Raw genomic sequence first — 19,234 nt, forward strand, 5'->3', positions numbered from 1 at the left:
TGAGAAAAAAATCTATTTTCAATAAAATGAAAAAGAAAAAGAAAAGAAAATATTAATGTTATTGTCACAAGGATGTTCACTTACCTCCCCTTGGCATCTTAAAGGAATAATAAAGTTACTAGACTATTATCAATTGTATTTCATTTTATTTCTTTATTTATTACTAAGTGGGGGTAATTCTACAACACATGTGGAGGTCAGTGTGCCTTTATATGGAGTCAGGACTTGTCAAACACCTGTAAGTGGATTCCTGGGATAGATCCCATATCATCTGACTTATATGGCAGGTCTTACAATCACAGAATCATCTCTCCAATAAATATGTAATTATTTTTAAAGGTAGTATGTTGATGCATTGGACCATTTATTTTCAAGACGCATTACTAGGGAGCTATTGCTGATACTTCATCATTTTTGAAGATGGTTTGAAACCTTGTTTGGTGTCTTCATGAATAGCATGGCACAATAACTCTAGGGGTCCGATACTAGCACATATACTTTAGTAGTAGACAATAACTGTAAAATTTGACTTAAGGTCAACTCTAATACAAGGAAATATTGCCTGGTTCTGGAGATCTAAACAACTATCTGGGCTAGTGTGGTTATTGATCTTGAAAAAATCTATAGCTACAACTTTACTAAATAAGCATAATTTCTAATTGCAAACTAAATATTTATCCTTCTTTGTACAAATTAATATGTCCTTATACCTCAGACAAACACCATTACTTAAGCATAAACTGATAAAAGTACAGATAACAGGTTATTGTGTGATTCCAAGCCTTAACTGATATATCTATACCAGAATTCCTGCACCTAACGCTCAGGAAACATCATGCAAGAGTGGGGAAAAGATTGCAAGAAATTGAGGAACAGGAAGTTCACTATGAGATTGACTCTCCTAGGAATGTAGTCATGTCAGCCCTAATTATATATACATATTACATTATTAATCAGGTTACATTTATATATTTATGAATATAAATATTTATGTGTCTGTGTTTGTACATTTTATTTTAAAAATCATGTATGGGCAGCCTGTCTACAGTGGTTCTGTTGAACTTGTCCACTCCCATATTGGGTTTCATTGTCTAAGTTGATGAGGACAACTGACCAGATCTATTCCTCAAGAGGGCACCAGATCCCATTACAGATGGTTGTGAGTCACCATGTGGTTGTTGGGAATTGAACTGAGGACCTTTGGAAGAGTAGGCAGTGCTCTTAACTGCTGAACCATATATAGGTAATTTAAGATAAATATGTATTTAAGAAAACAAAATAGCTATGCATGAGTGATTGAGAAGAGTAATAGAAAGATAAACAATTTAATTATCATTTATTTGAAGAATGTATTAATAAAATGTTAACTTTAATAATATAGAACAATATATGAGAAAAATTCCAACAATGTAATAAAACATAGCAGATAATAAATGCATTAAATGGATACCACACTCAACAATAGTCAGTCCCTTTTCAAATGTTCCCAATTTTTTGCAGTGTCTTGTAGTTTCTTGGCCTCTGACAGATTGTTCTATAAATACAAGAATATTGATGTTTCTTATCTAGGTCCATTGTCATTTACTTAATATGTCCTATTGAAATAAAGAACTAGTGCTATGTAGTCAAGAAAGAGTCTTGCAAATTAGACATGACAAAAAATGTAAAACAACTTGTCCAATTGTACATTTTAAACATTCTCAGATATTTCTTTGTCAAACATTCAACAATGAAGAGAAACAACACATCATAATAAGTATATATCTGGAATATTTGGTTAAAAATGGTGAGTACATAGTGCTGGAGAGGTCTTTCAGAAGTTGGGTGTATTCTGCACTTACAGATGACCCAATATCCACAGCAGGAAGTTCACAACTTCCTGTGACTCCAACTCCAGGGGATCTGATCAGTGACCCCTTCTGGCCAAACGCACCAGCAATCACATGCACCTATTTACACATAATTTAAAGTGAAATTTTTTTTAAAAAAATATGAATGCCAGTTCTTAAAACAAATTTCAGTTGAAAGAAAACTATATTTTTTGTTCCTTTGATTTTATAAAATAAGTGGAATATTTATATTCTAAATAAATATACAACTAATAAGCAAAGAAATTGAATAATTGAAACCTGAAGATGAAATTTTAACAGTAATCATTTTGATTGATACAAGGATTGCTGTTATACCACGAATATTCATTGGATATGTTGCACAGAACACCAAAGGAGGTACTAGTCTCAGATTTAAAAAGCAAAAACATGCAAACCTTTAGAAAGATCATCATAAAACATCATAAAAGGTGAAGCATGTATAAACCCTCAAACGAGGACACACACTTTTAATCAAAGCACTAGAAGGTAGACCTTTGAATTCAAAGTCAACCTGGCCCGCAAAGTGCGTTTCAAGACAGCCATGGCTACAGAGAAACCGTCTTGGGCGGATATGCTCTTGCTCAGCTTTCCGTGCTGTGGTCAGATAGATGCATCGAGCCTCCTACAACATCCTGTAAGTTTTATTCTGGCTTTCCCTCTTGTCAACTGAAGCAGCACCATGCTGTCTGTGCACCTAAATCTTGTGTGTACTGGTGAGTCCTGCTGGGAATGAAGGGTGTAGAATAACAGGGTGGAAATATCGTCATGGGAGGCTGGATCTTTCCACAGAAGAAACACACTGGCTTCCGTAGTTGATATTGGTGTATGAGTTGATCATAATGAAGTGAGCTCTGACTCTACTGTACAGAGATCAAAGAGGGACCGGGGTATCAGATCACTAGGCTGTTGGAAGGTGATAGATCATCCATCATAAGCTTTTCTTTCCAGGCTTCATCCTACTCCTGAGGACTTTGGCACAAGCAGGTGAGTCCAGCCTTAGCCTTGAGATACTACTAACCGTGCCAATAGAGAAGATTCATTCTAACAGGAGAGTGGGCATCACGGTGTGTTGTCTGGTGGAATCTGTGAGTGATTCTTTGGTTAGTCTCCTGAACTGTAAAGTTAGGACCTTGAAAACACACCTCTCAGTCCTGTTCCAGATTGTACTGGACACTGCCCCTGGCTCAGTTAGGCATCAATTTTGATCAGACAAACATTTTGGGGTTTTTTTAAGACAGGGTTTCTCTATGTAGCTCTTACTATCCTAAAAATCACTTTGAAGACCAGGCTGCCCATGAACTCATATATTCACCTGTCTCTGCCACCCAAGTGCTGGGATTAAAANTTTCACGATCTTTTATGAAAATAATGTTTTCTGTGATTATGATTGTTTGGGTTGAATTTCTTTTTTTGTCATTTGACCTTCTTGGACCTGATCATATTTTTTTTACTCCAAGTTCAACAGTTTTCTATTCTTTCTTTTCTACATTTTTGTTTATTTTTATTAGTTGTTTTTCAGGTGTTATGTCAATATTTTACTAATTCTTTAATAATTTAATACAATGTATTTTTTCCTTTTTTTATTGAGAAAAGGAAAAAAAAAGTTTCCGCCTCCTCCCAGCCACCCATTTCCCTACCCTTCCTCCCACTCTTCTCCCCTCCTCCCCCCACTCCTATCTCCCTCCCTCTCCAGTCTGAAGGGCAGTCAGGGTTCCCTGCCCTGTGGAAAGTCCAAAGTCCTCCCCCCTTCATCCATGTCTAGGAAGGTGAATATCCAAACTGGCTAGGCTCCCACCAAGCCGGAACATGAAGTAGGATCAAAACCCCGTGCCATTGTCCTTGGCTTCTTATCAGCCCTCATTGTTTGCCATGTTCAGATAGTGCGGTTTTATCCCGTGCTTTCTCAGTCACAGTCCAGCTGTCCTTGGTGAGCTCCCAAAAGATCAGCCCCACTGTCTCAGTGGGTGGGTGCACCCCTTGTGGTCCTGACATCCTTGCTCATGTTCTCCCTCCATCTGCTCCTCATTGGGACCTTGNGGACACACACTTTTAATCAAAGCACTAGAAGGTAGACCTTTGAATTCAAAGTCAACCTGGCCCGCAAAGTGCGTTTCAAGACAGCCATGGCTACAGAGAAACCGTCTTGGGCGGATATGCTCTTGCTCAGCTTTCCGTGCTGTGGTCAGATAGATGCATCGAGCCTCCTACAACATCCTGTAAGTTTTATTCTGGCTTTCCCTCTTGTCAACTGAAGCAGCACCATGCTGTCTGTGCACCTAAATCTTGTGTGTACTGGTGAGTCCTGCTGGGAATGAAGGGTGTAGAATAACAGGGTGGAAATATCGTCATGGGAGGCTGGATCTTTCCACAGAAGAAACACACTGGCTTCCGTAGTTGATATTGGTGTATGAGTTGATCATAATGAAGTGAGCTCTGACTCTACTGTACAGAGATCAAAGAGGGACCGGGGTATCAGATCACTAGGCTGTTGGAAGGTGATAGATCATCCATCATAAGCTTTTCTTTCCAGGCTTCATCCTACTCCTGAGGACTTTGGCACAAGCAGGTGAGTCCAGCCTTAGCCTTGAGATACTACTAACCGTGCCAATAGAGAAGATTCATTCTAACAGGAGAGTGGGCATCACGGTGTGTTGTCTGGTGGAATCTGTGAGTGATTCTTTGGTTAGTCTCCTGAACTGTAAAGTTAGGACCTTGAAAACACACCTCTCAGTCCTGTTCCAGATTGTACTGGACACTGCCCCTGGCTCAGTTAGGCATCAATTTTGATCAGACAAACATTTTGGGGTTTTTTTAAGACAGGGTTTCTCTATGTAGCTCTTACTATCCTAAAAATCACTTTGAAGACCAGGCTGCCCATGAACTCATATATTCACCTGTCTCTGCCACCCAAGTGCTGGGATTAAAAGAGTGGATAAAACTGGGCAGTGGTGGCCACTTCTTTAATTCCAGCACTTGGGAGGCAAAGGCAGGCAAATCTCTGTGAGTTCGAGGCCAGCCTGGTCTACAACAGCTAGTTCCAGGACAGGCTTAAAAGTTACAAACCCTGTCTTGAAAAATCAAAAAAATTAAAACACCTGAAGAATAATCAATACTTTTAAATAAAAAATAGTCATCCCCTTTCTACACTCTCACCTGACCATCCCCACTTATTTTTATATTATGATGCTATCATTTATTACTTTTTAAATATGTGTGTCACTTGACAAACCATTGAAGTTATTTTTGTCTTCAAACAACTTTGCTACAGATAGAATTTGTGTATCACCAGCACACTGTTGACACATCTCATTTTTGCTTGCTTTACTGAGCTACTGTTACTTTCTCCACATGAGGATGTCAGGTCACTCATTACCAGCCTTTCTTTCTGCTTGAAGATCTTCACAGCATTTCCAATGTTTATAATGATGAACTCTTGTCTGCTACTGTTTTTCTGAGAAAATCATTATCTTGATTTTGAAGGGCAGTGTTGCTTATATTTATAGGCAGGGTTTTTCTTTTTCTACTGAATTCATTGAATACATCATCCTGAACTCTTGTGAGTTGTAGGTCTTCCATTAGCTGTAATTAGAAGTTCCTTATATGTTCTTTGCTTCTCTTATTATTGTGATTTCAGGATCTTTTATGATAATAATATGTTCTGTGATATGATCGTTTGGGTTGAATTTCTTTTTCTACCATTTGACCTTTTTGGACCTGATCATGTTCATTTTACTCCAAGTTCAAGAGTTTTCTATTCTTTCTTCTCTACATTTTTTACTTATTTTTATTAGCTGTTTTTCCTTTCTTTTGTTAATTCTTTGATAATTTAATACAATGTATTTAATTATATGCATCACCCTGTGTAACATCATCCTAGTTTCACTCCACTAGATACCAAAGGGAACCTCTGTGTTCCTTTACTCTTTCTTGAACTTTTATGACTGATAATTTGGTAATGAGATGCACTCAAAAATATCCTGACATTCTTCTTTATTGAATTTTCATTTACTCATCATATTATATAAAGCCTGTTCTAAGCACATTCATTCTCCTATTTTATCATATGTACTATTGAGACAATCTATTAACTTTGTAAATTTTTCCATTTATTTGAGGTGTACCCATACGCACATACAATCATGTTTTTGTGTGTGCCTGTGTGTTTATGTTTTCGTGTGTGTGTGTGTGTATGTGTGTGTGTGTGTTGGGTGTACATGTGCTATGACATATGTGTGAAAGTCAAGGAAAACTTCTGGAATCAGTTTTCTCTTTTCACCTCTTGGGTCCCAGCAATGAAAACCAGAGAGTCAGGCATGGCAGCAAAAGATTTACCTCCTTAAACATCAAGCTGGTCTACAAGTTTGTCCAATTCAGTAGTTGTATGTTTTGCTTAAGAGAGATGTTGCCAAAATTTTTATGTTGTTCAATGATTTGCTTCCAAATTTTATAAAACATTTTAATCAAAGTTAATTTTTTATAGTTAGATAACATCTTTTTGTTTTATAAAAGATTGTTTTTTGAATTTCTTGAGACTTTCATACATGAGTAGTATATTTGCATCATTTCTACCCATTTGAATATATCCAAAGAACTTGATACCCTATGCCATGGATACTTCCCCCAGTCATGTTTCTTGATGTTCTATTCTAAAGAACTAAGACAAGGAAATTATCTAGATATATTTCAAATGATGATCAGGTAATAAAAATGTGTCACATACACACTCTGTAATACTAGTCAGTGGTAAGTAATAACAAAACCATGAAATTTTTAGAAAAATAAATATTTTAGAAAATATTTTACTGAGGGAGATTACATAGACCATAAAAAATCCCACAGTTTCTCTCTTATGTCATGTTCTTAGCTCCGAAACTTTATTCATGATATCGTATAATTCTGTAACTATTTTAAAAATACTACAGTGAATTATCTGTTGTGGGCTTCATAAATCTTCTTTTCCACTGTATTTACTACCAGAGCCTCAGCATTGTTCTCTGGCATGTTTGACTTCTCTGATTTTCATACGCAAGTTTTTGCACACAGACACCTTCATATTAAAGAGAACCATCACCTCTGTCAGATCTTTACTATTAATTCTCACCTGAGAATAGATTTGGGTAATTGGATGCAACCCTGGACAGGATAGCATTGATGTCAGTTTCCCATGTTTCACTAACTTGCTTCCTCAGTTTTCTGATCAGATGTTTTTGGTAGCTGGGCTTCCTGGTACAGTAAATTACTGGCCACTTACCACAATCAGGTACAGTTTTTCACTGGGGTACTTGAAAGCCTCTGCCTGAGCAGTGTTTCAAGATGTCCTCACAGGTTGGAGTCTATATGGTCTACTGTCTCTTTTCTCAGAAACATCTCCCATGTGGATACAGAAGAATGACCAAGATTCATGGGCTGGCAATCATGAGACCAAATAATTTTTATCAACAAGTGACTAATGAGGCAGAACAATGCTATTCTCTCAATGTTCCACATGCAAGGAGCCTAAAATGGTTAAGAAACTATATTTCTGTATCTAACTTGTCACTCAGTATAGAAACATGAGCCGATGTGACCTCTGTGAATGAATCTCTGTACATGAGTACTTAAGAGACAGAGTAGTACAAAGGATTCATTCCTCCTGTTTTGCTAGTTTTCTCAGTTCCATGTTCCTAGGGGCTGACTTCCCTCACTGCTGAGATATTGAACATTCACAATGTATTTCTAATCCAGTATTGTTAAGTTTCTAGAGTCTATGAAGGTGAGTCAAAAACATTCCTTTTTTTATAACTTCTTGGCCATAATCCCAATCTGTCTTCTCACAAATGAATCTTCCTCAAGTCCTCTGATATAATTTCCTTTTAGATTACATTTTTCATTACCAAATCGACTTCATTATTTAATACTTACTCAAAATTCTCAATTAACATATCTTAGCATAAAAAGATATTCCATTTGTACATGGTAGTTGGGTGACACACAAGACATGAGAATGACACATTTTGTTTTTTGACACTTTCCTTGGGAAGATATAACACAGGCAATTCTGGTCACCCCATAAAGGAAATCCAGGACAGACCAAACAATGATTGCATCAATGTCCAAATCTTTGAACTTGTGCATCTATTGAGATTACTAATAGAAGTATGGATACGGGTTTATTCGCTGAAACAAGGGATGACTCAAAATCATTACTGAAAACACATCTAAATATGGGTGATTTTCATGAAAGCCAAAACCATGGAGCTCCCTGCACAACTTGCTGGCAGCTGAATGAGTCTTGGATATCTCCTTTTAGAATTCAGCAGGAAAAGTAACTTACAGTTTCTATCAATCAGGAAGGGCCACTGGTGAATCTTGCAAGTTTCAGCTCTCCAATATATTAATGTTTGTTTACCTCTTGAATCCCCTGAGCCTTTAAAGCTCTAACATTGAAACAGAGATGTTTCAGTTCAGAGAAAAGAGTCAAACGATAGACCCTCAAGAAGTAAAATTTGGAGACACTGATCTCAGGAATGAAGGTGGATCACTAAATATTTTACTCTGTGTATCTTTCCACAGGAATTAATAACAAACCTACACTGACTGCCTGGCCAAGCCATGTTATTCCTCAGGGACATAATGTGACCCTCACTTGTGACACTCACAGTGTGTTTAACATAGTCAAGTTGTACAAAGAGCATGGGGATCCTAAATTTCAGGTCTATAATGGAATGTTCCAGAGGAGTCTTCTCTTGGGGCCTGTGACACCAGCATTTGGAGGAACCTACAGATGCTATAGTTATATACCTCAATACCATAATGAACTCTCATCACACAGTGAGCCTCTGAAGATCATAATTTCAGGTCAGAGATCTTATTTACTGTGTCTTTTCATTCTGCCAAACCTCCCTACAGGATAATTTTTAAAATGAGTTCTAGTCAGAATCTCAGCATTATAAAGGAATATGCTACACATGCAATTGGAAAATATTGTGCTGTTACCAGGGTCAAATATGTGGGAAATGGTCCATAGAAAGATGGAGGAGTCTGTGTACGAGCTGACATAAAAAATGAAAAGGACACTGGGATACTGATAAAAAGAACAGATTAATGGGAAAATAGCATAGGATTTCTGGGATACATACATTGATAGCAGGTTCATATTCACAATCTATTTATTCCTAGGAATCTACAGGAAACCTTTCCTTCTGGCCCTACCAACTCCTCTGATAAAATTAGGAGAGAAGGCGACATTGAAGTGCCACTCAGAGATTATGTTTGACATTTTCATTTTGACTTCACATAGAATGGGAATAAACAAGGACTCTTATCAGCTCTCTGCAGAATATCATTTTGGAGGATCCAATGCCAACTTCCTAATAGGACCTGTGACACCTGAGCATGCTGGAACTTACACATGCTATGGTTCTTACAAGCAAACACCATATGAGTGGTCTGATTCCAGTGACCCTGTTGACATAAAGATCACAGGTAAGAGGGTGCTACCTGGTCACCAGCCTCTCTATGATGAGAACAGTTATTATACAGACAGCATGTCCTAAATGAGTATGAGAAGCTTAGAGAAAGGCAGACTTGGAGAGCATATTACTGACATAGACGAGAAAAACAGAGATACAAGAACAAACCATTGGTTGTAACATAAATCACAAATAGAATGATGTCAAAGGAATCGTACCTAGAGATAAATAGAACAAAACAGCTTTGTGAGACTAATACGTATCAGAAACAATGACATCCTTCTACTAATGTTCAAAGTCCTAGAAGTTCATAATTTTGTTTGGCTTCTCNGTCTTGGGCGGATATGCTCTTGCTCAGCTTTCCGTGCTGTGGTCAGATAGATGCATCGAGCCTCCTACAACATCCTGTAAGTTTTATTCTGGCTTTCCCTCTTGTCAACTGAAGCAGCACCATGCTGTCTGTGCACCTAAATCTTGTGTGTACTGGTGAGTCCTGCTGGGAATGAAGGGTGTAGAATAACAGGGTGGAAATATCGTCATGGGAGGCTGGATCTTTCCACAGAAGAAACACACTGGCTTCCGTAGTTGATATTGGTGTATGAGTTGATCATAATGAAGTGAGCTCTGACTCTACTGTACAGAGATCAAAGAGGGACCGGGGTATCAGATCACTAGGCTGTTGGAAGGTGATAGATCATCCATCATAAGCTTTTCTTTCCAGGCTTCATCCTACTCCTGAGGACTTTGGCACAAGCAGGTGAGTCCAGCCTTAGCCTTGAGATACTACTAACCGTGCCAATAGAGAAGATTCATTCTAACAGGAGAGTGGGCATCACGGTGTGTTGTCTGGTGGAATCTGTGAGTGATTCTTTGGTTAGTCTCCTGAACTGTAAAGTTAGGACCTTGAAAACACACCTCTCAGTCCTGTTCCAGATTGTACTGGACACTGCCCCTGGCTCAGTTAGGCATCAATTTTGATCAGACAAACATTTTGGGGTTTTTTTAAGACAGGGTTTCTCTATGTAGCTCTTACTATCCTAAAAATCACTTTGAAGACCAGGCTGCCCATGAACTCATATATTCACCTGTCTCTGCCACCCAAGTGCTGGGATTAAAAGAGTGGATAAAACTGGGCAGTGGTGGCCACTTCTTTAATTCCAGCACTTGGGAGGCAAAGGCAGGCAAATCTCTGTGAGTTCGAGGCCAGCCTGGTCTACAACAGCTAGTTCCAGGACAGGCTTAAAAGTTACAAACCCTGTCTTGAAAAATCAAAAAAATTAAAACACCTGAAGAATAATCAATACTTTTAAATAAAAAATAGTCATCCCCTTTCTACACTCTCACCTGACCATCCCCACTTATTTTTATATTATGATGCTATCATTTATTACTTTTTAAATATGTGTGTCACTTGACAAACCATTGAAGTTATTTTTGTCTTCAAACAACTTTGCTACAGATAGAATTTGTGTATCACCAGCACACTGTTGACACATCTCATTTTTGCTTGCTTTACTGAGCTACTGTTACTTTCTCCACATGAGGATGTCAGGTCACTCATTACCAGCCTTTCTTTCTGCTTGAAGATCTTCACAGCATTTCCAATGTTTATAATGATGAACTCTTGTCTGCTACTGTTTTTCTGAGAAAATCATTATCTTGATTTTGAAGGGCAGTGTTGCTTATATTTATAGGCAGGGTTTTTCTTTTTCTACTGAATTCATTGAATACATCATCCTGAACTCTTGTGAGTTGTAGGTCTTCCATTAGCTGTAATTAGAAGTTCCTTATATGTTCTTTGCTTCTCTTATTATTGTGATTTCAGGATCTTTTATGATAATAATATGTTCTGTGATATGATCGTTTGGGTTGAATTTCTTTTTCTACCATTTGACCTTTTTGGACCTGATCATGTTCATTTTACTCCAAGTTCAAGAGTTTTCTATTCTTTCTTCTCTACATTTTTTACTTATTTTTATTAGCTGTTTTTCCTTTCTTTTGTTAATTCTTTGATAATTTAATACAATGTATTTAATTATATGCATCACCCTGTGTAACATCATCCTAGTTTCACTCCACTAGATACCAAAGGGAACCTCTGTGTTCCTTTACTCTTTCTTGAACTTTTATGACTGATAATTTGGTAATGAGATGCACTCAAAAATATCCTGACATTCTTCTTTATTGAATTTTCATTTACTCATCATATTATATAAAGCCTGTTCTAAGCACATTCATTCTCCTATTTTATCATATGTACTATTGAGACAATCTATTAACTTTGTAAATTTTTCCATTTATTTGAGGTGTACCCATACGCACATACAATCATGTTTTTGTGTGTGCCTGTGTGTTTATGTTTTCGTGTGTGTGTGTGTGTATGTGTGTGTGTGTGTTGGGTGTACATGTGCTATGACATATGTGTGAAAGTCAAGGAAAACTTCTGGAATCAGTTTTCTCTTTTCACCTCTTGGGTCCCAGCAATGAAAACCAGAGAGTCAGGCATGGCAGCAAAAGATTTACCTCCTTAAACATCAAGCTGGTCTACAAGTTTGTCCAATTCAGTAGTTGTATGTTTTGCTTAAGAGAGATGTTGCCAAAATTTTTATGTTGTTCAATGATTTGCTTCCAAATTTTATAAAACATTTTAATCAAAGTTAATTTTTTATAGTTAGATAACATCTTTTTGTTTTATAAAAGATTGTTTTTTGAATTTCTTGAGACTTTCATACATGAGTAGTATATTTGCATCATTTCTACCCATTTGAATATATCCAAAGAACTTGATACCCTATGCCATGGATACTTCCCCCAGTCATGTTTCTTGATGTTCTATTCTAAAGAACTAAGACAAGGAAATTATCTAGATATATTTCAAATGATGATCAGGTAATAAAAATGTGTCACATACACACTCTGTAATACTAGTCAGTGGTAAGTAATAACAAAACCATGAAATTTTTAGAAAAATAAATATTTTAGAAAATATTTTACTGAGGGAGATTACATAGACCATAAAAAATCCCACAGTTTCTCTCTTATGTCATGTTCTTAGCTCCGAAACTTTATTCATGATATCGTATAATTCTGTAACTATTTTAAAAATACTACAGTGAATTATCTGTTGTGGGCTTCATAAATCTTCTTTTCCACTGTATTTACTACCAGAGCCTCAGCATTGTTCTCTGGCATGTTTGACTTCTCTGATTTTCATACGCAAGTTTTTGCACACAGACACCTTCATATTAAAGAGAACCATCACCTCTGTCAGATCTTTACTATTAATTCTCACCTGAGAATAGATTTGGGTAATTGGATGCAACCCTGGACAGGATAGCATTGATGTCAGTTTCCCATGTTTCACTAACTTGCTTCCTCAGTTTTCTGATCAGATGTTTTTGGTAGCTGGGCTTCCTGGTACAGTAAATTACTGGCCACTTACCACAATCAGGTACAGTTTTTCACTGGGGTACTTGAAAGCCTCTGCCTGAGCAGTGTTTCAAGATGTCCTCACAGGTTGGAGTCTATATGGTCTACTGTCTCTTTTCTCAGAAACATCTCCCATGTGGATACAGAAGAATGACCAAGATTCATGGGCTGGCAATCATGAGACCAAATAATTTTTATCAACAAGTGACTAATGAGGCAGAACAATGCTATTCTCTCAATGTTCCACATGCAAGGAGCCTAAAATGGTTAAGAAACTATATTTCTGTATCTAACTTGTCACTCAGTATAGAAACATGAGCCGATGTGACCTCTGTGAATGAATCTCTGTACATGAGTACTTAAGAGACAGAGTAGTACAAAGGATTCATTCCTCCTGTTTTGCTAGTTTTCTCAGTTCCATGTTCCTAGGGGCTGACTTCCCTCACTGCTGAGATATTGAACATTCACAATGTATTTCTAATCCAGTATTGTTAAGTTTCTAGAGTCTATGAAGGTGAGTCAAAAACATTCCTTTTTTTATAACTTCTTGGCCATAATCCCAATCTGTCTTCTCACAAATGAATCTTCCTCAAGTCCTCTGATATAATTTCCTTTTAGATTACATTTTTCATTACCAAATCGACTTCATTATTTAATACTTACTCAAAATTCTCAATTAACATATCTTAGCATAAAAAGATATTCCATTTGTACATGGTAGTTGGGTGACACACAAGACATGAGAATGACACATTTTGTTTTTTGACACTTTCCTTGGGAAGATATAACACAGGCAATTCTGGTCACCCCATAAAGGAAATCCAGGACAGACCAAACAATGATTGCATCAATGTCCAAATCTTTGAACTTGTGCATCTATTGAGATTACTAATAGAAGTATGGATACGGGTTTATTCGCTGAAACAAGGGATGACTCAAAATCATTACTGAAAACACATCTAAATATGGGTGATTTTCATGAAAGCCAAAACCATGGAGCTCCCTGCACAACTTGCTGGCAGCTGAATGAGTCTTGGATATCTCCTTTTAGAATTCAGCAGGAAAAGTAACTTACAGTTTCTATCAATCAGGAAGGGCCACTGGTGAATCTTGCAAGTTTCAGCTCTCCAATATATTAATGTTTGTTTACCTCTTGAATCCCCTGAGCCTTTAAAGCTCTAACATTGAAACAGAGATGTTTCAGTTCAGAGAAAAGAGTCAAACGATAGACCCTCAAGAAGTAAAATTTGGAGACACTGATCTCAGGAATGAAGGTGGATCACTAAATATTTTACTCTGTGTATCTTTCCACAGGAATTAATAACAAACCTACACTGACTGCCTGGCCAAGCCATGTTATTCCTCAGGGACATAATGTGACCCTCACTTGTGACACTCACAGTGTGTTTAACATAGTCAAGTTGTACAAAGAGCATGGGGATCCTAACTTTCAGGTCCATAAAAAAATGTTCCGGAGGAGTCTTCTCTTGGGGCCTGTGACACCAGCATTTGGAGGAACATACAGATGCTTTAGTTATAAACCTCAATACCATCTTGAACTCCAATCACACAGTGAGCCTCTGAAGATCATAATTTCAGGTCAGAGATCTTATTTGCTGTGTCTTTTCATTCTGCCAAACCGCCCCACACTAGAATATTTAAAACAAGTTCTAGTGAGAATCTCATCATTATAAAGGAATATGCTACACGGGCAATTGGAAAATATTGTGCTGTTACCAAGGTCAAATAAGTGGGAAATGGTCATAGAAAGATGGAGGACTCTGTGCACGAGCCAACATAAAAAATGAAAAGGACACTGGGACACTGATGGAAATGGGATTTCTGGGATACATAGATTGATAGCAGGTTCATGCTCACAATCTTTTTATTCCTAGGAATCTACAGGAAGCCTTTCCTCCTGGCCCTAACAACTCCTCTGGTAAAATTAGGAGAGAAGGCAACATTGAAGTGCCTATCAGAGATTATGTTTGACACATTCACTTTGACTGCATGTAGTATGGGAATAAGCAAGGACTCTTACCAGCTCTCTGCAGAACCTCATATTGGGGGGTCCCATGCCAACTTCCCAATAGGTCCTGTGACACCTGACCATGCTGGGACTTACACATGCTATGGATCTTACAAGCAAACACCATACGAGTGGTCTGAATCCAGTGACCCTGTTGACATAAAGATCACAGGTAAGAGGGTGCTACCTGGTCTCCAGCCTCTCTGTGATGCAGAACAGTTATTATATAGACAGCATGTCCTAGAAGGTGAGTGTAAGAAACTTAGATAAAGGCAGACTTGAAGCATATATTACTGATATAGACGATAAAAACAGAGATACAAGAACAAACCATTGGTTATAGTATAAAGCACAGATTCAGGGATGTCAAAGGAATCGTACTTAGAAATAAAGAGAAAGGGGCAGCTTGGTGAGAATGATATGTATCAGAGATGATGATATCCTTCTACTAATATTCAAAGGCCTAGAAGTTTAGGATTTTGTTTGGCTTCTTCCTCTAAAAGACATGTCAGAAGACCTAGATGTATAAGTCTGACCTGTGTTCATGTGCTGAGTGGGGTTGTTTCTTCATCAGTCCTGAGGTCTTGGTACAGATGGCACCCATAGAATTTCTGTCAAGTTTGAGAGTTCTTCCATTCTCGTATTTGACTAACTATTCATCAAAGAATAGCATAACCCTAGGTAACTGAGTAGACCACCAGTCGCTGTCTGTTCTCTACATTGGAGCTGGCTGTGCTCCAAAATGTTGTCAGCCCATGTTTCAAACTCATTCACACATTCCAGGATGGGTGAGAAAATGCTATAATGTTTCCCCCTGGGATAGACATATGCAAATAATACAGAGACATGGAAATATATACAAACAGGGAGGCTGAGAGAAAGATTCAGATACTGAGGAAATAGTAAGCAAGGCATGTGGGGGAAGAGAAAACCTGCAAAAAGTCTTAAGCTTGACTGGAAGATTTAAGAAATAGAGAAATAATAGCAAATATTGGATATTTTAAAGCAGAAATAGGTGGAAGATTATAGATTATAGTTGAGCAGTAAACACACTATGAGAAACAAGGGAGGGAAGATCATCATGGCCCCTATTCAAGGAAACATATACATTCTTGGAATATTCTGTCCTTTGAAAAGAGAGATCCACTAACACAGATATGGGGAAAATACAAGATATAAAATTAATTACTTAGAATGAAGTCAGATTCTACATTTTAAATATACATAGGATGAACAATTTATAAGTCATGAAACTGTTAATAAACCATGAGAAGGGGAAGTATATTAACAAAGTGGGATCGAAAAGGGAAGGACCAGCAAAGGTGGTATAAGGGAAGTGATTGGGAAANCTAAAAGACACCTGTAAGAAGACCTAGACATATAAGTCTGATCTGCATTCATGTGCCAAATGTGGTTGATTCTTCGTGTGTCCTGAGGTCTTGGTACAGGTGGCACCCATAGAATTTCTGTCAAGTTTGACAGCTCTTCCATTCTTGTATTTGACTAACTATTCATCAAAGAATAGCATAACCCTAGGTAATTGAATAGACCACCAGTCGCTGTCTGTTCTCTATATTTCCAAAATGTTGTCAGCTCATGTTCCAAATTCATTCACACATTCTAGGATGGGTGAAAAAATCCTATAGCGGTTCCCCCTAGAATAGACATATGCAAATAATACAGAGGCATGGACATATGTTGTAGGGAGAGGGGCCCCTATGGTGTAGGAGGTCCTTTTGTATTTGTATTGCTTTCCTTGGTTATTAAAGAAACTGCCTTGGCCTAGTTGATAGGGCAGAACTCAGGTAGTCGGGGAAGACAGAACAAAATTCTGGGAAGAAGGGCAGAGTGGCAGATGCTATGAATCTCTGGCCTGAGACCGACATAGGTTAGAATCTTGCCAGTAAGCCATAGTCACATGGTGATACACAAATTTAGTAGAAATGGGTTAATCAAGTTGTGAGAGTTAGCCAATTAGAGGCTAGAGCTAATGGGTCAGGCAGAAATTTAATTAACACAATTTCTTTTTTTAATATAATTTTTTATTGAAAAAAAAATTTCTGCCTGCTCCCCGCCTCCCATTTCCCTCCCCGTCTCCCGTCTCCTTTTTCCCCCCTCCTCCCTCTCCTCTCCCCCTCCCCCCCCCCCTCTCCCCCTCCCTCTCCAGTCTGAAGGGCAGTCAGGGTTCCCTGCCCTGTGGAAAGTCCAAAGTCCTCCCCGCTCCATCCTGGTCTAGGAAGGTGAACATCCAAACTGGCTGTTATTTCGGGTGTAAACTAGCCAGGAGGGGTGAAAGGCAGGCCCTCTCTCCTTGCAACAGGAATATATACAAACAGGCAAACTGAGAGAAAGATTCAAATACTGAGGAAATAGTAAGCATGGCATATGTGGGAAGAAAAAATCTGCAAAAAGTTTTAAGCTTAATATTGGGTATTTCAAAGCAGAAATAGGGAGCAGATGGTAGATTACACTTGAGCAGTAAACACACTATAAGAACCAAGGGAGGGAAGTTCATCATGGCCCCTGTTCAAGGAAACAAACACATTCATGGGATATTATGTCCTTTGAAAAGAGAGATCCATTAACACAGATATGGGGGGAAAGGCCAGATATAAATTAATTACTTAGAATGAAGTCAGATTCTACATTTTTAATATACATAGGATGAGGAAGTTATAAGTCATTGGGAACAAACCATGAGAAGGGGAAGGATATTAATAAAGTAGAAAAGAAAAGACAAGAAATACATATGACATGGAAGGGGAAATGAGGGGAAGGACCAGCAAAGGTTGTATAAGGGAAGCGATTAGGAAGAAAATGTACAAAATGAACTGTCTGAGAATGTCTTAATGAAGTTCATTGCTTTACATCTTAATTAAAACAAAATAATAAGTATCTCTAATTAACCCAATGATTGACAAAACATTTGGAAAAACTGAAAGTATAAAGAAGAACAATGGGAAAAGGAATGGAATCAGTGGAAATTGATAGAGAAGAAAGAATGATAGCATAAATATGATCAAGATTACATCTATAAACATATGCAACAACACTTAAAGAAAAAGAAGTCACAAAATGATGTAATTATACTTTAACTTCAGATTTTAATGAAAACAAATATAAAATGCATTATATAGTTGAATGTTTCATAATAAATCCAGTTACTACATAAATTAAATATCTGTTTATAAAAACAAACTTAAAAAGAAAGATGGTATGAACTAATGAATATCAAGGCAGAAACTTTCAAAAAGTGAGAACTGAAATAAAATATATCGGTATAGGATTGAAGTCAGAGATCAGTAAGGTAATTTAGAAGAAAAGAAGGAGATGGGAAAGAAAGGGAGGTAGTGAAGGGAAAGATAAATGAGAGATTATAGAAATGGAAGCAGGGAGAGAGAAAACTGAGAAGTGACTGAACACTGGTAAGGAACTGCTCCTCTACTGTCTCTACCTCCTTCCTTCTAGGTTTATACAAGAAACCTTCCTTGTCTGCCCTGATGGGAACTGTGGTGACATCAGGAGAGAACATGACCTTGTCCTGCATCTCTGAACATCAGTTTGACATGTTCCATCTGTCCATGAAAGGGGTTCCTCAGGGACATGGGTTGCCCGCAGAGCAGAGCCACAGTGGGACATTCCAGGCCAACTTCCTTCCTGTTCCTTTGATCCAGGCAGAGACGTATAGATGCTATGGTTCTTTCAGGAACTCTTCCCATGTGTGGTCATCCCCAAGTGACCCACTGTACCTTTCTATCTCAGGTAAGAAAGTCTTATATGTATCTCATATCTTGTGACTAAGGAGATCCTAAAGAAGCCATGTCTGAGAACCATTTACTGGTTATAGAGAGACTCAGTAACATACACATATACATAATATGTGTGTGTGTACAAAAAATATTAATCAAAGACGAAAAGGCTATCAATGTAATGGGTGTATGGAAAAACCTGGAGGAAGGATACCTGAGATGTGCTGAAGAGATTAAGAGAATAAGAAAGGAGATACAATTATATTTCATTTAAGTTTTTTAAAAGATATAGAGTTTAAGAATGAATATCAAATTACAAAATAATAGATAAGGAGCCTCTCAAACAATCCTTATCCTGATCAGTCAGCCACACTGGCATGTGTATGTATCCATAGAGAATAAGAAAAAGGTCAGGACAGACTCATTAAGGATAATATTGCAATCAGTTTGGAGATCACAGATGGAGCAGCTTCCTGATCTGTCCCTCACAAAGCTCTCTCCACGGTATTCCTATTGACTCATCACAACGTGAAATAAACACCTCAAAGCAAATCACATAATGGCATCCTATGATTCTAAAGGCTCAGCACTAAGAGGTAGAGTGGGTGCTGCTTACTCTCCAAATTTAAAGGACTTTGCATGTGGGGAAGGCACATAGTCTTTTGATGAACTATTACCGTCTCCTCTCCCCTTCCCTAGTAAACT

The 19,234-nt window shown here is 37.8% G+C and overlaps 1 protein-coding gene across 1 annotated transcript in view; it reads left to right on the forward strand.

Annotated features, from left to right (window-relative positions):
- Positions 1 to 19,234, forward strand: part of LOC126495408 (leukocyte immunoglobulin-like receptor subfamily A member 2) — a 77,262-nt gene that overhangs the window by 27,606 nt on the left and 30,422 nt on the right. Inside the window, 4 exon segments of the mRNA XM_050133017.1 lie at positions 8,424 to 8,708; positions 9,030 to 9,335; positions 14,647 to 14,952; positions 18,249 to 18,542. Coding sequence (XP_049988974.1) covers positions 8,424 to 8,708; positions 9,030 to 9,335; positions 14,647 to 14,952; positions 18,249 to 18,542 — 1,191 coding nt within the window.

The sequence above is a fragment of the Alexandromys fortis genome, unplaced genomic scaffold (genome assembly GCF_014885135.2).
Source record: "Alexandromys fortis isolate MF-2015 unplaced genomic scaffold, M_Fortis_MF-2015_v1.1 scaffold_488, whole genome shotgun sequence".
NCBI lineage: Eukaryota > Metazoa > Chordata > Mammalia > Rodentia > Cricetidae > Alexandromys > Alexandromys fortis.